Genomic DNA, 24367 nt, shown 5'->3' with positions numbered 1-24367 from the left:
AGCAGAATGCAGAGGGCTGGTAGAAGGAGAAAGGGCGTTGGCTCCTGCACAGCAGCAGCCCATGTTGGGATGCACAGGCTGAGCAGGGAGGAGTGCACTCAGACGTCGGGGCACTGTTCCCTGGCAGGAGGCCGGCGTTGGCTCTCTACCACAGGAAGCCCTTTCTGCTTCTGCAACTTGGCAGGAGTTGGATTATATGATGGAACAGCCCCACAGGGCATTTGTGTGATAAATGGATAAAGCTGGATAAAGTTATGCTCGCAGCTATTGGCTTATGCATGAGTCAAATCCGAACCGGGGCGTTTCATTTTGTGGATATCATACTGCGGTCGCAGGTTGTTCTGACTGAACTGGAGGAAAAAAAAAACGCTTTGTGAAATTACATTGCAAAACACAACGGCGGCATCGGTTGATCAAAAATGTCACGTTCCCTTTCTTTCCACGTAATATAATTTATAAGTTGGAGGAGGAAAAAAAAAAGCCTTTGTTTAATTCCCTTCAGTTTTATTTTCCCAGGGACAGGATTAGCACACGGTACTGTCAGCCTCTTGCAATGAAACATGAGATGCACAGAATATCCACGAGGCATTAAAATGAGTCTTGAATACAATTTTTTTCTTTAGGGAGCACGTCACACGTTCGGTTTCGTGCTGCACAGTCGGGTCTAAATGTGATTCGGCATCTCTTGAACACAACTTACAGTCCAGAATGAGAGTCTTGATCCCTCAGAGATGCTTTATTTTTCTGTCTCTTGAAGGTGATGATGAATTCTAATCCCACCGACCGCGGTTGTCTGCTGCCTCCTCCTGAAGTGACGAAGGAGAAAAACTGATGTAAACACATTATGAGGACTCCCTAAAAAAAAAAAAAAAAAAAACGCTGGCTATTTATAATGCTGTAAATCTGATGAGGATTAGGTTTAGAGTTTTAAAAGCTTGTCCATTTCGAATGGCCTTAGAAATATCTTGGGGAGTGCAGAAACATTTGCTGGTAGCTGGAGCTGCCTCCCTAATCCTTCTGGACATGACTCATTGAGGTTCTTCTCACTGTGATTTTCTAGCCTTGGTTGGCCTGCAAGCTAAGCATTCACATATTCTCCACGACCTCGAGTGGGATTGTCAGGGTTTTTTTTTCGATGTATGTGCTGTGAGGATAGAATTTTAAAAAGGGAAATGGAAAACCGAAGTGTAACATGGTTTCTTAAAGAGATGGATAGACCTGGGACACCAGACCTCTGAGCAGCCATACGGGGGGGAGAACATGTTATGGGGATAGCTGTGGACATTTTTGCTGGTTTGGAAAGAAACACAAAAAACAACTTTAGAGTAGCATTACTTTGAAGGCAAAAAGGGACAGATTTATGGAATAAATGCAACCATAATCCCAACAGAAATTAAACAAGAAGCACCTCCATGATTTTGGAACAAGACGGTCTACGATTACAGAGCAGGACTACAGAAGGACCGGAGGTGGCCACTTCGACCGCAATCAGTACAAACGAGGAGACCTTCGCCGGGATCGTCTTCACCGCGCCGACAAGAAGACGAAAATGTTGTCCTAATCTGGCGCAAAAAATTAACAGTTGCCAGTTTTTTGGATTTCCTTTGCTCACCCGAGAAGACTCGACGTTACATCAAAAGTGCCGCGACTCATAAACACAGCTAAGCACCCCCGCTACGAAGAGGCAGCCGGCGCCGAGCTAACTGATGATGCGGCCGCATCATTACCCGCACCCTGAGAGGTGGGAAACTCTTTACCTCGGGCCTCGCCGCTCATACCCCCTTCCACACAATTCAATTAGATGAATGTTGTTTATGGGCAGTTCTGGCCCATTGGAACACCATTATTGCTCCCTCCGTCGAATTCGGCATTAGCTGCCCTTCAGTGGAGCTACTCTTCTAAATGTCATAGAGTTTATGATTAAGGAGATGGCGAAGGGATGTTTAGAGATGCTCGAGATCCAGTTCAGCGGTTAAGGCTTTTAATGAGGGCCGGATGTAAGACCTTTAGCGGTCTTGTACAACAAACCTCACAGATGCTGTAATGGATTAAACCTTACCTGATCTCAGTTGTCAATATCCGATACGTGGTTCTCTATCTGAAAAAAGGAGGGAGAGGACGTGAAAAAACACCGGTTACGATGTAGCGCTTTAACTGAGCACACAGGTTTGGATTTCATCTTTTCTAAAAAAAAAAGGTCATTGTCGATGTACGCCTCACAAGAGCAGCCGCGCCAACGGTCTCCGTGGTACATGATCACAATCAGTGATCAATGTGACCTTCAGGAAACAAATAAATCTCCTCCGCCGCGTCTCTGAAAAATAATGTCTTCCATTTGCGAGGGCACAACGCTTTCATCAAGGAAAAGCATGGTCACGCTCACCTGTATAATGGCTAATAAATATATACAGCATAATAGAGAGATCATGCTGAAAAGCAGGGCCACGCTGTACAAGCGAACCCTGATGAAGCCGAGGATAATTACTTTGATCTTGATGCGCAACTTGAAAAAGGAGTGGGTGTGTGGTCTGCTCCTAAAAACAATACGTTTCAGCTTCTATATAACATGGAGGTCTCAGCATGCAGATACGTAGAATTGAGCTAAAACATTGCTTCGTGAATTTGAAAGGAGACATTTGAACACAGCAGTGAAAAGAAGACAGTAATTAGATATTTTGGTTTAAACCCTTCATTTATATTCAGAGCACAAAACGAAAGAAAAACTTTTCAATGGAAAAAAAAAAGATTTAATGAAAAAGAAAAAAGTCTAGTTTCACATCCCATTGAAAATAGACTTTTTTTTCACGTGTATCAAAGCCTCGGATGAAATATTGGTTATTTTTTTGTAACCTATGAGTGACGGTCTTTTTGAAGGTCAGAAAAAAAATACATAATTTGTAGTAAAATATGGGCGACTTAATCACAGGAAACGACAGTCTAAACATTTCCAATGTGACTCATCCAAAAGTCAAGATCATTATTTATTTTTAATGTATAATAAGTGAATCTTTTCGACTATATAGGCTCCAGTTGGCGTTTCTATACAGGTTTTTAATGACTTTGTGAAAGGAAACCTATTCATGCTGTTCTATGCTCACGGCCTCTCTTAGACTCCTCTATGCATCTTTAGTCCTCTGCTTTAAATATAGTCTTTAAGTGTATGTGTGAGTCTGAGTGTGGGCTCGTGAAGAGCCTCGCTTCCACCGCTTGAGCCGGGGTCGACGGGGACAAACCGTCAGTCCCGGCGCTCTCACCGTTCACTCAGGTGAAGCCCCGCTCGCTCAGATCTGTGGCCATGAATAATTCTGGGAAATTAACTTTCAGAAGGGAAGACAGTCTGCCCACTTGAGATCTCCCAAAGTGCATTCCTCTTCCTCTCCCTGTCAGGCCTGTCAGCCGTTTCTCTTACCAGATGGTGGTTGCCCTCCTCGTCGTAGTCGTCGTCGCCCCCGTCGGTCATCTCTCCCGCCTCCACGTCCAGAGCCCCCTCGCCGGCCTCCTCCCCGGAGTTTTCCGCCGTCTCCGACACGGACTCCTCGTGCAGGGAGTCGCAGTTGTCCTCGTACTTTCTCTGAACTTCTGGGCGAGAAAAGAAGGGCACGGAATTGGTTTACACTGCAGTAGAGACGTTTAATTGGCTGCATTTTTCCTGTTTATGTGTTGCACCCCTCCACTAGCGTTCCCTAGAGGCTGCACTGTTCCAAACATGAAGTTGGAAAGAAGTGGTTTGACCATAACAAGCAACCAAGTGATGCCCTGTCAACACCAGACGCCTTCTAGTTTATCATATTTATTATCCGTCCGGAGAGGAAGACGAGCATTCGCGGATTAAATATCCGGGAAGATGGCAACCGCAGATGATCAGTCATGTGATATAAATCTTTGCTAAGTCGGAATCTATTGGTTTCCCATATTCCATCAAGCTTATCAACTTGATGGGATAAAACACCTCAGGAGAGCAAAACTACTGAGGGCGTTTCATCTCATTTTTCCAACACAATACTTCAAAATGTGCGATAAAATGTAGCTCAATTTTTTAGCTTTGTAATTTAAAAAAAGGATACATTTTATATAAACACATGAAAACCTTACAATTTTGTTGAAGAATGCATACTGTCTCCTGAAGTTAATCATTTTGCAAATAAAAACGTACAATTAAAGACAATTTTGTGGTAAATCTAACTAAAAGTTGACATTTTAAGCTGTCTGATAATTATAAACAACCATCTGCATTTAACCAGAAAACCTTGCATTCTGACTTCGAACAAATCACACCAGTTTGCCTGAAGGACGACTTAGACGTGGAGTGATTTATTCGGTGTTCAACTGGGATTGGAGTTAAGAGGAAGAAAAGTTTGCGATTTAATAAACTGTGGCAAAACGCGCCTGGTGAAAAACCTGGAACGTGCCCAACGTGACGTGAAGTTTGAGTGACCTTCACAGCGAGCTGCACTCCGACGGCCCCGTGGTGCAGGGCATCTATAAAGACCTTCCATATAAACTGAGTCAGCGTGGCGTTGACACCTGTCCGCCGTTATGACGAAGAGCTCTATTGCTCTTATCTCCCACAATGTCACGAAGACTTATGGCCAGCGTGTGCTCTTAATTTCCCTCCCTCAGCGGCGGGCGTCCTTTTCTCTCTCGCTCTATCTCCTCGTCTGTCGGCTTCTCACCAGAATCGGCTCTCTGCTGCTTCTCGATCTTCTCCAGGCGTCCCAGCAAGGAGTCGATCTTCAGCTTGATCTGAGTGAGCTCCCGTTTGATGGTCTGAAGCTGGTCCGTCTTCACCGCTGAGAAACAGAAACACAAAAAAACAAGCCTTTCAGTTTGTCTTCATTTTGATCTGTGCATTCGTTCCAACAATTCAGTACAGTTTTTATCACGGGCCGCATGCCGTCATCTCTTAATGCTCTTAGTTTTAGATATCCTGTCATCGCTCTGAGTCACACTTCCCTCGGGGCAGAACATCTCAATCTGGCCGACTGCAAAGTTACCCTGCTGTAAACGTGGAGCTGCTGCTTTCAATGTGGAGATTAGTGCACAGCTTACGCCCACCACGCCGTGCAGCGCTGCTCAACTTTTACTCCTTCATATCTAAAAGAAACTTCATTTCCTCCAATTACATGGAAATGTTGCTTTATTGCAGCTCAACTGAACATACAAAAAAAAAAGGTAAACTTATTCTACAGTCCATAAAAACACCCACAGAAAATAAGAACTGAAATCAATTTAATTGCAGAGGAAAAGCAGCTTGTTCACTATTTTAAATACCCACTTATTAAATTATTATTAAATGTGAATAAGCAGCATGCATGTAAACTAAAGCAAAACCGTGTTTTTGTCTGTTAAAGAAAGACTAGCATCTAATTTGCATACTTGTGAGTCGGACACCAAACTGGAAACGACATTCTCAATGCATCTTCGTTGCATTTAAAAAAAAAAAACCCTGCATGATCATTGCCTCACTAACGTTACCAGATGAGAAACGGGGGCACAATTTGCCCTCCCACTGCTTCTGTTTACCTCCTCATGAATAATTGCTCTCCTCTTCCTGCCTTGCTTCCGATGTTACACCCAGTGTTCACGCTACAATACATATCTGAGCTTTGGCTAGATGAGGCGTGACTGTATCACACCAGTTTGAGTCTTAACCTTTATGTGTCATATGCAAATAACAAATAATAAAAAGTATCTGTAGGACGTCATCATTAATTCAATCTGGCCCCGTCTCTCGGTTGCTGGAGCGAGGGCGTTCTCCTCGGCAGCTTGAACCGAGCAGATTAAAGAATTTAGACCATAAAAAGTAATGAGATAATCTTCGGCGGGCTCAAACATGTCATCTTTTGAGAGGAAGGAGGGGGAAAAAAACAGACACCAAGAAGTTGAGAAGAAAACACGAAATGCGTTTTGACACCTATCAGATTCTGCGGGGCTGGAGAGAGGACGGATGAGCGCTCGGTAAACAAACCCACGAGTTCCTGTAAAGCTGCAGCCAGAAAAAATAAAATAAAATCAAGAGGCTGGAGACGCGCGTAGAATGACAACATTGCTTGTCTGGTATCGTGTCTACACGCCGCTCTCTAACGTAGTTGCTTTGATGTATATTTACACCCACAACACATCACAATGCAGATCCCCTCCCTATGTATGTGCGCTGGAATACAGTATGCGTATGTATGAGCTAAACTGATGCATAAAACATAAACGGTCTACAGTTAGAGGAGATGTCAGTGTGGGATAAAACAACTCTGATGTATTAGCTTGCTGTAATCCTTAAAAGGACACTTTAATCATTCACAAAAATGCATTCTGAATGCAGGGAAAGATGCAAGGCGTGCATCCTGTGTGGTCTTTGCCAATACATTACTTTAAAACGGAGCGGGATGATGAATGTGTACGAGAGCGAGAGGGAGCAAGAGGGTATATAATGCCACACTGAAGGCAACACATAGTGTAGAAATCACAAGGATGGGTCTCCTGTTGTTTTATAAAGCAGCCATCAACCCCGGAAGCTACAGGGAAGCAGAGAAATGGAGGTTTCTGGAGGGCAAAAGGGAGAAAATAGTGGATATACAATGATATCTGGATGGTGGGACACACTGGAGTGTCTCTATCTCCTCCTCAGTGTCGTAACAACCAGCATCCATGAATGCATGCGCATCAACACTCCCTTCCTTATTCCAACATTATCAGAGCTTGCTCTGGGCGGCTTACTTTGAAGATAAGAAAGTGTGGAACAGTTTTTAATTTATCAGCGCCTCCAGGCTTTTTTTCACCCCCTCTTTTTGTGCTATCAGTCACACGAGCTGCAGAGATACAACGTACACATCCTTATCCGACATTGTTTCATCAACACTGCGTCTTTAAATAGCTTGTGTTGAGGGGAAACGAGGGGAAATGGCATTGTAATTTAATGAGCATTATTACATAAGATCTAGGGGATAAGTAATGGATCTAATTTTAGGACCTTGTGATGAACCGCAACATTTTATCTTGGGGGTAGTGAGGATCTGTTGTACCACTGGTCTATGATAATTAAAGGGGACAGGGAGTTTTTGGGGGCTGGAGATTCAGCTTAGGAGATTTCTATGAGGCAGATTCTTATGACATAAAGCAGGAAAATGTGATTCTTTACAGCCTTTTCATGCACTGAAAAACTCAAAAGATATCTCTGCATTAAGTGTAAGTGTTTTACATCAATATGTGAATACGAGTACGGGGGTTCGTCACATGATTTAGGATGGCACTCTGACAGGATATAAATCGTCTGAAAGGACAAGGACGTCTCATGATTCTGTCGGTGTAAACCATTTTGAGATCCTCATATCGCTGCGGCAAAACGTGCTTATTTTGCAACAGGAGCACAAATAGAATAAAAGGCGAGAATAAACCTTGCTTTTTACCATTTTTGTGCCTCTGTAAAAGGGTTTTTGTTTAAATTGGTCTATAAAATGTCAGCAAATTATGATAAAAATTTACAAAACAAGTACTTAGTGCCCAGTTTGAGGCTTTCAAATGTCTCGAATGATCCTATCAAGGGACTTGATAAGACCAGCTGAAACCATTTAATTTCACGAAACAAGGATTTAAATTATGCAGCAATTTAATTTCTGTCGACCACCTAATGGATTATTTTACTAATCATTGCAGCTCTTAGTCAGTATAACAACAATCCTGACTTACATGATCATAACTTCATTTTGAGTATGTATTCTTTGGTGCTTATTAAATTTGAGATAAAATACCCTTTCAATGCTTTGAGATGACATCCTGCTCACATTGTGCCCCATTTTATCAAAATATGCATCCAAGTTTAGTTATTTCTTTTTTAATATAATCATAATAATCAAACTCTCCTCTTTTCTTCCTGTAAAAGAAAATATGACACATGCTTACGTAAGCTAGTACCAACCGATCATATCACAACCATCCATCCATCAATGCAACTTTTAGCGTGTCGATCCACAGTCCTTGATCGTGGACACACTACGCCACGGCCACTTTCAGCGCCCCAGTCAAATGCAAAGGATGTGAGTTAAATCCCTCTTGTAATTGTAAACCGCTCAAATATTCCATTTCATGGGGAATATTCACAGTACAGAAGCTAAAGATGCTGGGGTTTTATTATTTTAACTTTAATATTTCATATTTAAAAGAAAGAAAGGAAACATTGGGAGAGAAGGACGGCAATGAAATGTGAGTAATATTCAGAATAAACCCACTGAACGTACACTACTATTCAACATGAAGGTCTTGAGAAATCCGGCATTAAACACAGCTGCGTCCCATTCTCAATGACTTTAAAATAAATCCTCCGTCATCCACGGTCCTTCCTCGATAGACACAAATAAACCAAATCATCATCATAATCAATCAGGATTGTGTGTCAAAGTGGGTTTAATGTGGAAAACACAAAATCAATCCGTCCTCTGATCCACCGTCTGAAGGCTGTTTTGTGAATTATTGCTTGCACAGCCCAAGTGGCACTAACCCGCCACGCTTTTTTGGGCGAGCTAACCTGATTTTGCTGTCCAATCTATCTCGGCCAAAGTCAATACAAACAGCGATATTTCACGGGTCTGGCAGGGGCAAACTAGTCTCCCAAACATACTGCAGCGCCGCTTAGACAGAGGACAGAATTCATCGACTCCGTCCAAAAAGAGGATGGGAGATGAGATTTTTTCCTTCTTCTTCTTCTCTATAATACCAACTGGGTTCTCCTCACAGAGCTCACTAAGCTGCTCGCACTGATAACACTGGCCTAGGCAGGCAACAATGGAATAAACACTGTAGCCAATTACACAGGCTACGGATAGAGTCTAACGTTTAGCAAAACACAGCTGACCACAGCTCCACAGAGATGGCCCCAATCTCACGTTTAATTACATGTGGGGCCGTTATAATGCATCGCCAGTTAATCAGAGGAGCGGATGAGATCCAGATGGATCCCCGGTGACGGGAATAGCGCTGTCTGCTGAATAAGGGGGGGGGGGGGGGGGGTGCTGCTCGCAAAGCTCGGATTATATTTGTGTTTGCGATTTGAGTGTTTTGCTCTACATTGCATGTGTGGCTTCTGGAGCTGCTGGAGTGAATTAAAACCCGCTTTTTATAGTGGCGTAAGTAGCACGGCGGAATTACGCCGCCGCTTTCTCTCTTTTAGAGCCGCGGTTCTGAGATCTGCATTAAGCCCCCGAGTTTCTTTGAAAAGGGGCAGAACGCCATTAGCGCAATTAGGCAGTGTTTCTTTTTAAACATTTTGAAATAATTAAAGTCAAATCCGAGCGGCAGTCGTGTAAACACGAGATAAGTAAAAAAAAGGCACCTTCTTGTGTACTTACGTTTGAGCCCGGAGGAGGAGGATGTGGGAGGTCTGGAGGATGAGGAGGAGGAAGAGGAGGTCGTCTTGATGGGGAAGGAGGTCTTCCCGCGGCGGGAGGAGGGCGCGAGCACCCTGGAGCGCTTGACGGGGATCACGGCTCTTGGAGGGGGGGCCACTCTGCCATGGTAGTCAAAAAGCCTCAAGAATAGAAAAAGAATATATACAATACCACACTTCACTTCTAACACTTTGGTTTTTAACTGTCTATTATAAGAGGCCCTAAAGCGCTCGGAAACTTTCCATCTAGAGCTAAAAGGCTTTTCCGTTTATTTCACCATCACCTCTTTCTAAAGCCTATTATCTGTTCCTAGTATTGCATTTCAAGATCTATTTTTTATGGGCTTCTCTTGGGTTCTTTCTTCAAAATGGCACACATAAAACAAAAGGCAGACGCCACAGTTGAAGTCCCTCTTTCTGTACGACTGCCCGGGCCATTACATGCATGCAAATAATCACTCCGCATATCTTTTGGAAGTGAAGAGGATGAAAAGGAGAGGGTACTAAATGTCAAATGAAGGTGGCAGCGTCGACGGTAGTCGTCTGTCACGGCTCTCAACAAGTTTGACATTTAGAAAATGTCTCTGCAGATAAGCAGTCGGATCACTGGCGGATAAATGACAGCGGTGAAAAAAAGAGTTCCTTCATCAGCGTGTTTTCGAGGTTGCACGCTTGATCTGTTCAGCCATTTTGAAGTTGACTATTTGAAGCCGCCTCTGTGAGAAGGTTCGTGACTTTTTGACAAGGGAGACTTTTAATGAGGAAGAGTCGCCAATCTAGAGGGAAGACGTATTGATCGTTAGCGAGGCCTGGACAGTGATTGTCCAATCACAGCTTAGCGAACGTAACTAGGCGGGTCACTTCTGTCAAGCTTTGGATTTCTCCAAATATCACAAAGTGTTAATCGGAATTTTTTTTTTAATGATTGAAGCCTTTTGAAAACTAACAACAGAGGGAAAGTGTAAAGAATTGATTAAGCGGTGTGTTTATCAGCCTCGACTTAACCTGCAATCGTCAGCATGTCGAGCTAACAAGCTCATTAGAGTCCTAACCGTTACTTCCATGGCCAAGTAGCTCATCATTAACAGGCAACATTAGTTACAAGCTACAGTGGAAAACTGCACATCCACTGTATAGTGATTTAACTCTGTCCTGCTTTTTATTGAACCAAAAAGAACCCACGCTAAAGATATAGCTTTATGTTCGCCAAAAACATCAGTAAATTTGCTCTTGTAATGTCAAAAGTCAGGCAAACGAGGCTATGTTGGAAATAAATTACAGCATAACGTTTCATATTTCCTCATTATAATTACTACTGGGACTAGTTCTACACTACAACATAAGAGTAATGCTGTTTCTGGATCTTCAGCATGTATCAGCAACTGGTGAGGATGCCTTTTTGCCTGCAGCACTTTAAATAAATTCAGTTGAGATGTTCAAAAGTCAGTCAGAAAGCTAACAAAATGTAGTTACGGGTTTGATATGCGAAGCCTGCTTTTGTCAATCTCAGTTTGAATTCACAAACTAACCAAGCCCGCCCACAGTCCAATCAAATGCATAGGATTTTATTTAAATGAGTGCATACGCTAAAGATGCTCCAACTTCCATTTCACTGGGATTTTAAGGGGGATGGGGTTTAGCCAACGGCCAATTGTTTCCGGGTTCAAACTCAAAGGTGAATGATACATACCTGCTGTAGAAATCATCCCTGTAGTACTCATAGTCAAATTCATAACCGCTATGAGAGAGACAGACAGAGAGACGGACAGAGAGACAGACAGAGAGACAGAGGGGGGCAGATGAAGAAAGAGATTGGTTTTTATTAAGACCAGCTGTTTTTGGATCTGTCAAAAGTAAGCAGATCAAACTCATGCTGTTTTGAATTGAACGGACACGCTCTAGTTAATGCCTGAAAGTCACCGCAGTTTAAGCAGCGATGCCTGAGCCACACTGGCACGAACAGACCACACACATCAACAAAGACCAAACTAAAGTTTCCTAGGGGGAAAAAAAGAAATATCTTTTTTCTGAGTCTCTGGAGAGGAAAATCAATGTTAAGTAGACTACACGCTCAGGACGGCATCTAATGTATAATTTAGGGGGAAGAGATAAAATAAAGAGAAGAGGAGAAAAGAAGGAGCCGTTTTGAAATGCTGCTATTCTCACAGGAATTTTAATTAGGATTAATGCATTACTATTTCAATTTAGAGTGCAGTGTTGATTTTGGCCTCTCCTGTCCCTGTTCCATAATTACCGTATTACATCCTGGCAGTTTTCAGCCGCAGCTATACGATGCAAATGAGGGTTTATTCTAACGCAAAGCACAACCTAATAAATTAGTGAAATAAGACGTGCGATGCAACAAACCAACGATGGAGAAAGGAGTAAATTGGTTGGAATATAAATGTTTTGCTAATGGATCAGAGTACAGAAAAGTGTGTCCCAGCGAATAGAAAACAAAAAAAATCCATGTCTGCCCCCTCTGCCACATCAGACTGCAGTAAACAAGCACCGCTTTGATCTATTTGTGACCAGGAAGATGGGTACCGGGCAGAAAATCAGGGTCATGCTTAATGAAGCTTATACAACAGCCTCTCCTTTAAGCTTTACAAGCTCAACAAAGTCCAGTCATGGCTGAGGAATGTGGAGAGCGTGGAAAACTCAATTAGAAATTCAAGGTTCAAAAGAAAAGAATAAAACTTGACGTGAAAGACATATTACAGCTATATGTGTGGTTGTACTGTTGCAGGTGAAGGAGTGAGATCTTACCTATAGACAGCCGAGAGCGGCCGTTTGGAGCCCGCTTTGGGCCTGTATGGCTTTGGCTCGCCAGCCATGTTTATGTCTGCAAAAACACAATGACAGACAAACCAACCGTCACTCCTGTGTTACAGTCCATTTTACATAAATTAAGATTAACTTCATGAAACATTTACAATCAGCAAATAGTATAAATAAACACATTATATTATACTTGTAAGAACAAAGACATCTTTATGTGTTTATTAATGTATTTATGGAAGATTTCGCCTCTGTATTGCTAATATTGTGGAAACAAAAAAGGGCCATGATCATTCTTATTGTGTTTTTTATCGTCATCAGCATTAAACACATTTGCAGCTCCGTTAAAACATCATTATCAGCTTACAACATTTTAGTGTGTTATAAACTGTTAATTAAATGTTTATCTACTGCTTATAAATCCTCATTAGGGGGGTTATAACAAAGCATCAGTGTAAATGAATGAATACTCTCTACGGAACATTACCAAACAGTGAAAGGAGAATCGTTAATAAGATTTCATTCATCGCCCGTCAATGCTAATGTGTCCCACCCTGCAGTGTAACCCCGATGTAAAAGCCGAGGACCGCGTCAATTAAAGTGAAACATCTCCCTTTCTTTAAAACACAGTGATGACTCATGATGGGTTTGAAGCTACTGACTTATAGCTCAAAGCCTTGTGTGAGCACAAGGGAGCATAAAAGCGCTACTCCATAATAAAAGAAGAGCAAAATATCAAGCTCTCTGGAAGCTGTGTTGTTCTCATTGTAAAAAAGGGAACTTTTCATGAGACATTTACAATAAGCAACACACAAAGCTGCAGCACTGCGGGACACGTTCTCTAATGTCCGGATGCACTGCGAGAGCCAATTTTCTGAGGCAAGACAGGAGACCTTGCTACTGTGAAAGATTACAAAATGAAATGCCTCTTTCGAGGCACCAGAGGATCCTTGAGCACTAAAAATCAACGAAAGAGAATGAGCACGTATAGAAAACCTCTCAAAGAAGCTGGATGTTCAGGGGAGCTTTTATAGCCGACTGTTCGTTCTTTGTTCACAAAAGAAAAGGAAAAAAAAAACCACCATCAGGTGTAGAGTTTAATGACCAGGCCAGTCAATGATTCAACATATTTCAAAATCGCTATCTGTGCGTTGCCAAGGGTGATGCAAGGTTTCTTCCGTTTCACGAACAGTCCTGAGTGGCTTCCTGGAGAGGAGCCAGGAGGTCACAACGAGCACCGAGTAAAAACACTCAAAAAAGGCAGAGAAAGGAGTCCAGAAACTTTATGAATGCGGACATGAGGCTATATCCACAAAGTCAAGGTGAGAATGGTGCAGAAGAATTACTCTGTTAGCTGAGCTTTAGTATGAAAGCACACACATCCTCACCCAATGTCAGGTAAGAGCCATACAAACAGACAGTCTCAAAAAGAAAATGGCACTGCGTATTCTGAAGAATATGGATCGCTTGAAGTGAGGAAAAAGCTTAAATGCTTCATGACCCATCTTTTTTTTTATATCGTCTTTGATACCACACATGCTTTTGCAAGCAAATCCATGCAGAGAGGTACTTAAAAAGGGTAATTTCATAGTCTAAGAACAATAAACCAATCGACAAGGTGCCCCTCAGGGACGAAGCACAAACGTGGTCTCGGCTAAGTGCCTCATAGGTACATATATCACTTTAAAAAGATACTTACTGACAAATTGTTGGGGTTTTTTTTGCCTGCGACCACGCTCTCGCTATCATTTTGTCCCTTTCAGCGATACAAATTTGCTTAAATAATGTATACGTCCGCTGTGCCCTCCGCCTTCCCCTCTTAATACCAAACAAGTCCCTGTGAGTGGAACTGCAACTGGGGGGAAAATAAGCTTCAGGCAAACCCTGAAGAAATAGAATTAATCCCCGGTCTGTTTGTACACAACCTACACAGACATGCTAAAACCTTTTAATGCATGATCAAATGAGTGTATGACTGTGGGCATGTGCATGTTGGGATTGACCACGATGCTGATTTAGGAGACACTGATGATTTTGCTCATTAACCTGAAGGTTACATTTTTCGACAGCCAAATGTGCAAAACTCTAACCACAGTCTGCATCACCAACAGTCACCTGAGCTAAACACATCACATCACCTGCAAAACCGGCAAATATACACCGATATACAAGTTACACACTTCACTTCATCTTTACAGAATAATGTGACTTCACGCAAATCAATATTCTCTCCTTAAAAAAACAGTTTTTAGACTATTTGAGATTGGATTCTATGAGCAGGAGTGGCAGGGTCCTTCCTTCAATTTGTGTGAAAGGCCTAAAATGAAGTAAATTACAAGACATGCTGTTTAGGATTATCTCTGTCGTAGCTTCTAGCAGAGAACGTTGTCTGTGCAGCACTGAGGACTAAGTTTGGCATAAAAGAAATGTACCCTGGGTCAGGGACAAAAATCGAGTGCTTTGTTCAGTTGTTATTCCCATCGGTTTGTAGCATCGGTGCGCCTGCTTGCTCAATATGCAGCTCGGTCAGATGCGGAGCTGTCCGTGGTGCTGAACGAAGGGGGGGTTTTTCAGGTCTGTTGCTCTGCTCTGTCTGGGCAGCGAACTAAAACAAAAAGGGCACGACCTTGCCGCTGCGTGAGCATACACATGATGCAATTTGAATTTTTGCAGCCGTGAAATTATTTAGAGATATGTTTGAGCTCGACTGCTAGCTTTACTTTTCTTTATCTCGGGGGAAGGGATGGTGTCTGTCTGTCTATAGATAGTGAAACAAACACTGAATAAATATTTTAAAAAGGCAATACTGTTATTGGCCGAGAAAACCGGGAGGGAGAAAAGGTTCTGGAGGTAAATTGCCGTGGAAAGACAGAGGCACAGAGCGCGAGTAATCACTGTGGACAGACCTGTGTTCCTCTGTCAGGAAAACAAGGATCTGTGACTCCTCCAAGCTACCTGCCCGTGTGTTTTATTGGCCTCATTTGTTGCCTTACATCTCTGTCTCCCTCAGACTCCTCTTGCTGCTGCTTCCTGTTCTGCCCTCAGCCTCACCCGATCCCTCAACGTCTCTTTCTTCCGTCTTCATTCCTCTCGCTTTCCACGCCTTTCGCTCGCACAAGACCGTATCTAATCCCACATCGCCATCTTTCACTCTCTCTCTCTCATGTCCCTCACTCCTTCCTGTGTCTCCATGTGCAGAGGAAGCTCATTATGAGACATTTCACTGCCGAGCATCACCTGTGGGGGCTTTTCCATTCGCCACCTGCGCCGACAGCGAAAGCTTTGCAAGTCCTTTTCCTCCGCTCCTTACATTAGTGAGGAATGAATAATAACAGCAGGGAAAAAAAGTCAAGGTTTTGAATAAATCGCATAAACTAAGCCATATGGCAACATATTGCGGGGGGAAAATCACTGGAATGAGACGGGACTCCTGTGAAAATCAACAGGAACCGAAAAACATAAGGCGAGGCTGAGGCCTGTGAGAATGTAGGGAACAGGAAGACGCCTGATAGTCCTGGAAGGAATATGAATGAACTTGTGGAGCACGAAAACCGCTGCTCCTGCCTAACAGCTCAAACAAAATCGGTCTCTCTCGCTCGCCGCTTCTGCCTTCTACCTTTTCGTTTCCTCTCACAAACGGGGGAAAACGAGCGAATAGCCCAAGGCTTCAGAGGTAAGCTAACAAGCATGGGGGTCGCCACAAGGTCAGAGCGAAGGAGAGGACTATACGCCTTTGTGTTAGCGTGGGCGGATTATTGGAAGAAGGATAGATTCCTGGAAATCTATTTCTTCTGTCAACTCTCTGCTATTGGAATAACAACATATCCATCACTCAGCTTTAACTCATTCGACAGGCTTTCCTTTCAAATGTGGCATAGACTATATGGCAAGTCTCATCCATCAATCAAGATAAAACATTTAAACCACATCGCTCATTAATAAATACAGGCTCGATACCGTTTACAACTAGGGCAGAAATCTGGTGCGAGCTGAAAACACAAAACCCGCTCGCTTTTATGTTGAATTTCCTGAGTAACAGAACAGCAACCAAGCTGCAAACGACCTGTGTGGACACCTGCTGGGGTGCAGCACAGCTATAATTGACAAAACAAGAATTTGAGTCCATTATCACCTTAAATATGTCTGGACTTTTTACAGAGAGAAAAATAAGGATGTCTGGATTGAGCGAATACTTTGATAAAAAAAGCAGGATTTTGACAATTGCTTCTACCCAGTTGCCATTCTCAGTTGAAAGACAGTTTGCCAACCAGGATTCCAGTTGATGTTTGGTCATTAGTTCTGCAGGAATTTTGCTTCTTAACAACTAGAAATAACTACCAACCCGATGCCCTTAGCATACATCATTAGTATAGTTACTAAAACTACTACGTTTGTAGTGATGATTTCATCAGAAGAACATTTTGCAAAAGAAATGTCACTTAAAGATTAGTCAAACAGCTATTTAAAAGGGTTGAAACGCGATATCTCCTTTACAGGGCATTCATGCTAACACAAAACACCCTGTCGCCATCAAAGTAGAAAAGTGCTGATTACCCCAAAAGCTTCGGTGACGCCCCCAGAGTCATATTGCAGATGTGCAACACAGCCAAGTGTTCTTTTCTTCCCCCCAAAAAACAGCGAAAGATTTCCCCGTGGACTTACATACATTTTCTTGTTGCGATGGTGAGAACGAAATGAAAGGAAGTTCAAAAGCCAACTTGATGAGATAAACGGCAAGAGGAAGAGTAGGAAGGCTGGACGCAGAGGGAGCTGCCGATCATCTCCTGATGGAACCAGAAACTCTGGCGGCAATCTCCCCAACGTCGTAATTAATTGAACAAAGAAAGTAATCATGCAAATTGTTCCTCAGCGGGAGAGACGGAAGCAAAAAAAAAGGCACAAGAAGGGAGTGAAGGAGCTAAATCGAGGTGATGGACGTGGAGAAGGGAAAAGGTAGAGATGTGGGAATTTCGTCTCGTTCGTTGCGAGGCTGAACCGCGTGCAGATACAGGTGAGTTGAGGTGATGGAATGGCTCCATCTAATACCAAGCCCTGTGCATCGTGGCCCCGCCCGGTGTGGGCGTCATATAACTCCACATACGCCTTCCATCTTTGCTTCTGGTGTATCTGATAAAGCCCACATTGCAAGTAGAAACTGACAACTTAATTGAAAGATTTTGCCGAAATCTGAGAGTGCATTACAAATCAGATATGCCGTTCACGGTGCATCCTCCCGTTGAATGAGACCTACACTCTCAGACGTCAGCCTTGTTCTTTTCGTCTCTGTGCCTGCAGAGCCCTCGATCAAAGTCACAAAGCACTGCGGTCCATTCAAACGGAAATAGTCGTTTACTTTTTCCTCTCGGCACCGACAGAAAAAACAGCTTGTTTACCGGCACCTCTCAACAACAGGAGGCCGACGCTGTGGGCGGCTGTTGTCTAATTACATGGAGGGGGAGAAAAAGAAGAAGAAGAAAAAAAAGGTGGCGAGGAGACAGAGGGGCCATCTGCATATCAAAGGTGCTCTTCTTGGAACCTCTGAAGAGCAAACATCAAACGTGGCTCTTCGGGAGAACCGTGGAGTTCGAGGTGCGGCTCTCTGCATTTTTCTGTTTGAGTTAAAAATGTTTAGTTTACACAAATTTCTTTGGATGCAAGTTCTGGCACGGTGTTGATGGTCATTACATGGGCCATTTCATTTAATTGACAACAGTGAGTCATGATGATGAACACCGTGAAACCAAAAACAGAAACTGTCTGTGTGGTTATTTCCTCCATTATGAATTATATTGCAATTTACATACATTTTGTGACATAATTTTACATCAAAACTTTAAAAAAAAATTGAAAATGCTACATTGGGCATTTTTCACGATGAACATTTTGATATTTTATAGCTATAATGATTCATTGATTAATCAAAAGAATAGCCAAGAGATCAATTATTGACAATGATCATTATTTGCAGCTCTATAATACATAAACTGTGATCCACCCAGACTCTAACATGTTAGATCTGGTAGATCCATTAGCTGTTAGGCTAACACACCACTCAAAACAATCAATGTGAGCCAACTAACGACCAGTGATGGACGCAACCGCTGGACTGTAAAACACACTTCAATCAAACTGCACTAACAGGCAACCGGTAATAAAAGGTGTTGAAAATGTCTCCCTGCGGAGATGATATTATAAAATCCGGGATGGGCAAGAAATATTTCATATTTCAGAGTATTTTTGCCTCTTCTTTGTTTCATTCTTTTATCTTCGCAAACGCCAACCGTCTCCTTGATGAGATAAACATTAAAGGCATAAAAAAGACAAAGAATGAGAAAGCGGGACGCAGAGGGAGCTGCCGATCATCTCACGGAACAAGAAACTCTGGCGACAATCTCCCCAATGTCTTAATTAATTGAACAAAGTAACTAATCATGCAAATTGTTCCACAGCGTGAGAGACGAAAGCAAAAAAAAAAGAGGCACGAGAAGGGAGTGAAGGAGCAGGTGATGGACGTGCAGAAGTAAATGGTAAAGATGTGGGGAATTCGTCTCGAGCTCCAGCTCGGCCGTCTTCCACATGAACTACTCGCTGAATTGTGAGGCTGGACCGGTCTGTGGAAGGCAGGTGGTCTGAGATGAAGGAGATGCCACATCTAATACCCAGCTTTGTGCATCATGACCTGCGGGTGAGGCCCTGCCCGGTGTGGGCGTCATAAACCTCCACATACGCCTTTCATCTTTGCTTCTATGATATATTTCCTAGGGCTGATGGGAGGCCAGATTGCAGGTAAAACCCGACAAATAAATTGACAAGAGTTCCACAAAATCTCAGGGTGAATTAAAATCACGCATGCCGTTGAAAGTGGATCTTCCTGCTCCATGCCAAATCGGTTCACTCACAAGACGAACAATACATGACGATGTTTATAAAAGACTGAAGAGAAGAGATGGAAGCATAGAGTCACAAAAGGTCTCAAAGCCTGAAGGTAAATATAATAAAACAAAATATCATCAGTTCTCATTTGAGAACTCCGGAGCAGCAAATGTTTGGTATGTTTTTTCTTGGTTAATTGGCTACGTGATTAAAACTGGTTAAGACATTCTTTACACTAATTGCTTCCTCATCAATTGTTTCCAAACTAAAAAGTAAAAACACATTAGAAATTATATTTCTTTGTGGCTTTAATGTCACATCTGTGTAGGGCGATTATTTTTTATTATTATTTGCTCATCACTTACTAATTAGGCTTTTATAAATAGGTTCATAAAATGTCAGGAAATAGATAATAAAAACCCAAGTTGACAACTATAAATGGCTTGTTTTGTTAAACTAATAGCCCAAATCCAAATATTTCGTTAAATATCGTGAGATGTGTGCAATTTGGCATTTTTGCAACAAATTACATGAATCAATTATCAAAAAAATGGCTAATTAATTGTCTATCATTCCTATGATGAATTTTCCAAACAACCAGGGTTTTCAAAATAAAGTACGCTTTCATCCCTCAACTCTATAACACAGACAAGTCTTCAATTAACAGCCATTGTATTATACATCTCAGTGAACACCCCACTACAAAACTTGAGCATCTCCCCCTCTGTAAACACCCGAGTGTGACTTTCAGTCCGCAGCTCTGCTTCACAGCCTCTCTGAGGCTTCATGCACCAAAGTCCGAGGGGATGAGCTCATAATCCCCCGGCCCCTTCAGGCACCGGCAGAACAGATGGAAGCATGGCATCGGTTTGAGATCACACCCCTCTGTGTGACCGGTAAAAACCCAGCGAGCCGTCTCCCGCCAGTCAACAATGATGCACTTCAGAAAGTGGAAGAATCAGGCGTCCGGATGAACATGTTTGAGAGGCTTAGCGGTGGGCAGCGAGTCAAGGAAGCAAACACCTAGCAGCCCAGTCGCATTTAGAACAAGTGTTTTTCCTCCGAGGAACAATCACGTCGATGAGTAGCTGTGTAAGGACACATCGATCTGGATCAATAGATTGATTCACAACCCGAGGTCCGACCGGTGGATTGTGAACAGATCACAGAGCAGCATTTTACTATAAAAGGACCGGTCCGGTTCCTAACCAAAGAGCCTCCGATGACGCAAAATGATGATATTTGCGTCATCGGAGGCTCCTTTTCGTAATAGAAAAAGGGAAAATGAGGGAATGATGCCCGACCATTCAAAATTACTACAAAGGGGTTTCAAATGGGTGAAGTATTCCTTTAACACGCTCGCTTTGTGCGCTTGTAAATGTATTCTTTTAAAGGCTCATTATTACGGGTTGGTATTTCTCTGTTATTTAGCACAGTGTTACTTATAGCATTCTGTCTCAGCCCTGGAACTCCATTTTCTGAGGCCCATAATCGCCGATATCATAATCGTGCCACGACTAGTCAACTAATGGCTTGAACTAGTCGAAAAGCAGAATCCTTGGTCGGGGGCAGCCCTAATCCCTGCATAGATGAGCACGAGACAGCGAGACAGACCGAGATGTTCTCCAATTATTTCAGGGTGCTTGCCGTGACACTTGACAGACCTTAATTTCACCATCCTCAAACCGCTACGCTGCTGCGGTCGTATCTGCCGACTGTGCACCAGATCCAATATTAATACACGACATTCACCGAAAGCCTTTTGCTCTAAATATTCTGCCTCTTGTCGATAACAATCTGCCATTTTGCCACCTTGTTTGCATTGTTATTGCACGCGGAAATGTGGATAATAAGGTGTCATTTGCTTGTGATCGCTTGCGCATTCTCTGAGCATCGGCTCTCGTACGTGTGTGTGTGTGTGTGTGTTTGTGTGTTTCACTGAATGCTTGTCTTTATGTCACACTGAATGGCGCTTCTCCTGGCAACAGTCCAACCGCTGGTGTGGGAGAGACGAGGACTCTGGGGAGCGACATCTTGTGACAAATCTGTCACATTATTTCATCATCGAGCATCGATTGAGGGGTCTCATTAGGTCCTTTCTGACAGAAGAGAGTCACATTTTCAGGACAGGGCACAGTGTGATGGGGGTTTGCTTGTGCGGGAGCATCTTCCGTGGCAAACAAAGTATCTGGAACGGATTATATTCTTTGATTGCTTGTGATTTATTCAAAAGGAGCAGAGCTGCAGAGACTCCAACACTTGGATTGGGGTGCGCATGATTTGTATTCAGTCCCATGGACATGCAAACGGAAATTTAGGGCAAAATGGAGCTACGCTGAAAAGAAGTCTAGTCTGGAAGGCAGAAAAACATTTGCATGTTCACAACTGCCCTTGACACATGGCTTGAGATACATGGAGGACATCTGACAGAAGATGTAACAGCCTGCCCCTTGTGCCCCCCTGCTTTATCCCCCCCCTCTCTTCATTTCAGCATCAGCAGCACACAAATGCAGCCACAAACGAACATCTGCAGCACAGAAAGACATTCATTTGTCATGTGCTGCAGCCTTCCTTCACGACACAGATTGCAACTGAAACGAGAAAGCCCAGCAGAAAAAAAATAAAAGAAGCAAGTCTAAAAAAGCATGTGTCTAAAAAAAGGAAGTTTTAATTGTGCGTATCAGCCTTCAAAAGGCTTGAAGATGAAATTGTGTACTACTGTATGCAGACGAATGACAAACACGCACAGAACAAATCCCAGTTGGTGCAGACGGCTGAAACCCCATTTGATCTCTACAGATTCCTGAGCCACAAAATCTTAAAATATTTATGGACTTCAATTGAAATACTAAAAACTCATTCTCAGGCTCGCAGGGAAAGAGGCTTAAAATGAATCACAACAGGCGAGCCCATAAACACGCCCAGAGGCACAGGGTTCGCTTTTGATACAGACGCAAAGTGAACGGCATAAAAGATGAATGCCCCCGATGGGTATTATTAACCGAACAGGGATGCGATTTACACGGCGCATTCATAACAACACATTTGTACTAGATTATTGCTTTCTAGTTAAGGAACAATCACAGTTTGTAAAAAGCTTTTTTGTTGCATTTAAAAAAACACAGTTGGAGCAAAACCTACACCTCTTCACTTCTGCTTGGCATCCACATATGGGTTTCCTCCCACCTTGTCTAAATGCGAAACCCGAGTCCTCGACCACCAACCAGCTCTCTATAACCTGCATCACACCCTACATGCAGGTATAACACCCTGACTGAGTGTGTGCACTTGTGGAATATTGCGTCGACAACAATTTAACCAACCTGTAATCAGGGAACTACATTAACCATATGCTTTAAATGTCACAACTTGCATTAGATAGGACACAGGCTGTGTGATGCAATCCCTATTACACAGTTATAGAGCTGCTTCCAACAATTCATTTCATCATCAATTAATCCACTGATTGTAATCCCAATCCATTCATTGATTGTAAGTAGAGGTAAGATCGGGCCTAAAAAATCCAGCCCGACCCGACCCAGGCCCGCGGGATTAAAGCCCGACCCGGCCCGAACCCGAGCAATTAACTTGATTTGCAGGCCCGAGCCCGAACCAAACCCGAAATTTCATATTTTATTTGTGAGGACTCAGAGTACGTCCTTAAGAATCTAGCGCGGCACTTTAAGAGAGAGAGATAGAGAGAGAGAGAGAGAGAGAGAGAGAGAGAGAGAGAGAGAGAGAGCGCAGAGAGAGAGACGGGGAGAGGGAGAGAGAGAGAGCGCGCAGAGAGAGAGAGCGCGCAGAGAGACAAAGAAGAGCAATAGGTGCGTTTCCATCAGCTGTTTAGATGCGCATCTAGATGTATCGCATCGGAAAATGATGATTGAAACGCCGTGATTCGCATTAAAATCCCCTGATTCGCACAAAATGAAATACGCTCGCTATGGCCGGGTTTTGGTTGATTCGAATGGGATGGAAACAGCTGTATGCGAATCAAGTGTGACGTAGCGCACTTTCACCCCGACTGCTTCCGGTGTTTGACATTTAAATAGAGACCTCAACCACGCCGAACTGTCGGGACTCTCACCGTCAGAGCTTGCTGAAAAGCCCTCGGACATCGGTCAAACACCGGCCCGCCCAGCCCCACGCGAGTCCACACAGGCGGACTCTCCGTCGAACGCGAAACGCCAAGACGCGCAGCACGCAAACCAGCCGGGAGACAGACAGCTGAACACGGCCGAACTCGGGCCACTTGTGCCCACAAGGCTGTGTGAAAAGCCCATGCACCTCACCCAAGCACCGGCCGGTCCAGCCGGTGTCACCGGCAGGAAGACGACGGAATGTTTACAGGCTGGTTGCCATGCCAACCCGCGGAAAATCTCCCGTGACTTAGAAAACTCGCGCGAATTTGTAGTTTTCACCAAAGTCCGTTCTTTTGATGGAAACACACATGATTCGAATTTCTTTTAATGCGCATTTCCCAGTAATTCGAATCACTTTGGATGGAAACATGGCTAGTGACGGGGTGGATGTCTGTGCTGCGGCTCCTGTCCCGTTTAGTTAAATAGCAATTACAGCGCCCTCTCTGTTTTTTTCCCCCTAATTATTTATTTTATAACAAGTATTCCTCAGTTTAGTATCTTATTCTCCACACATCGTTTATACATTTCTATAAACATATATTAAAAATAAATAAATAAAAAATAAATAAATAAAAAAAAAGTCAGCGAGAGAGAAGCCCGGCCCGACCCGACCCGAACGTAATGATTGACATTTTATACCCGACCCGACCCGAAATTCGGGTCGGGTCGGGCTCGGGCTCGGGCTCGGGCTTAAGATCTTACCTCTAATTGTAAGTCAAAAAATATTGGGGGGGGGGGGGGAAAGAATTGCCTCAAGACTCACCATCAATAACCTGAAGATGAGTCCGTTTACGATCACACACACACACCACAAACAATTGAGAAGCCTGAATGGGGTAATGATGACAATTGCCAATTAATTAATTCGTCAATTAAAAATAAATTGAGCGACTAACTCGTAACCCACTGGTGGTGCATTCAGGGACATCATTGCTCCATGGGTTTAGACATCAGCAGCACCAACATTTTCCTCAACACACGCGTTGGGAGTCATTAATGGAGACCAAACAGGAGAGTGTGTGTCCTGCTCATACCAATTTAATATGTTAAGCATAAAGTGACTGTTATTAATAATACATATGATGTTAATGGCGTCCTTATAACCTCTACTGGTCGCCAGGATAACGATGTGGCGAGCAGAGTGAACACATTACACCGACCAACAAAGCAGCTGCCTGCGGACGCACACGCTAAT

The 24367-nt window shown here is 43.3% G+C and overlaps 1 protein-coding gene across 8 annotated transcripts in view; it reads right to left on the bottom strand.

Moving 5' to 3' along the window:
* Positions 1-634: 634 nt before the first annotated feature.
* The window catches only part of ralyl (RALY RNA binding protein like), a 77273-nt gene continuing 53540 nt past the window's right edge, over positions 635-24367 (bottom strand). For 2 of the 8 annotated variants that reach the window (XM_084034286.1, XM_084034291.1), the window contains 7 exons: positions 12146-12221; positions 11067-11114; positions 9339-9517; positions 4674-4790; positions 3410-3579; positions 2060-2098; positions 635-806 (listed from right to left, as the gene is read on the bottom strand). In XM_084034286.1, the coding sequence (XP_083890412.1) occupies positions 2066-2098; positions 3410-3579; positions 4674-4790; positions 9339-9517; positions 11067-11114; positions 12146-12221 (623 nt within the window). In that variant the 3' untranslated portion in view covers positions 635-806; positions 2060-2065. The remainder of the gene's footprint in view (positions 807-2059; positions 2099-3409; positions 3580-4673; positions 4791-9338; positions 9518-11066; positions 11115-12145; positions 12222-24367) is intronic. The other 6 variants (XM_084034289.1, XM_084034292.1, XM_084034285.1 and 3 more) reach the window with 4 other exon arrangements.

The sequence above is a fragment of the Eutrigla gurnardus genome (assembly GCF_963514095.1).
Source record: "Eutrigla gurnardus genome assembly, chromosome: 18".
Taxonomy (NCBI): Eukaryota; Metazoa; Chordata; class Actinopteri; order Perciformes; family Triglidae; genus Eutrigla; species Eutrigla gurnardus.
This window is presented reverse-complemented; position numbering and strand designations above follow the sequence as displayed.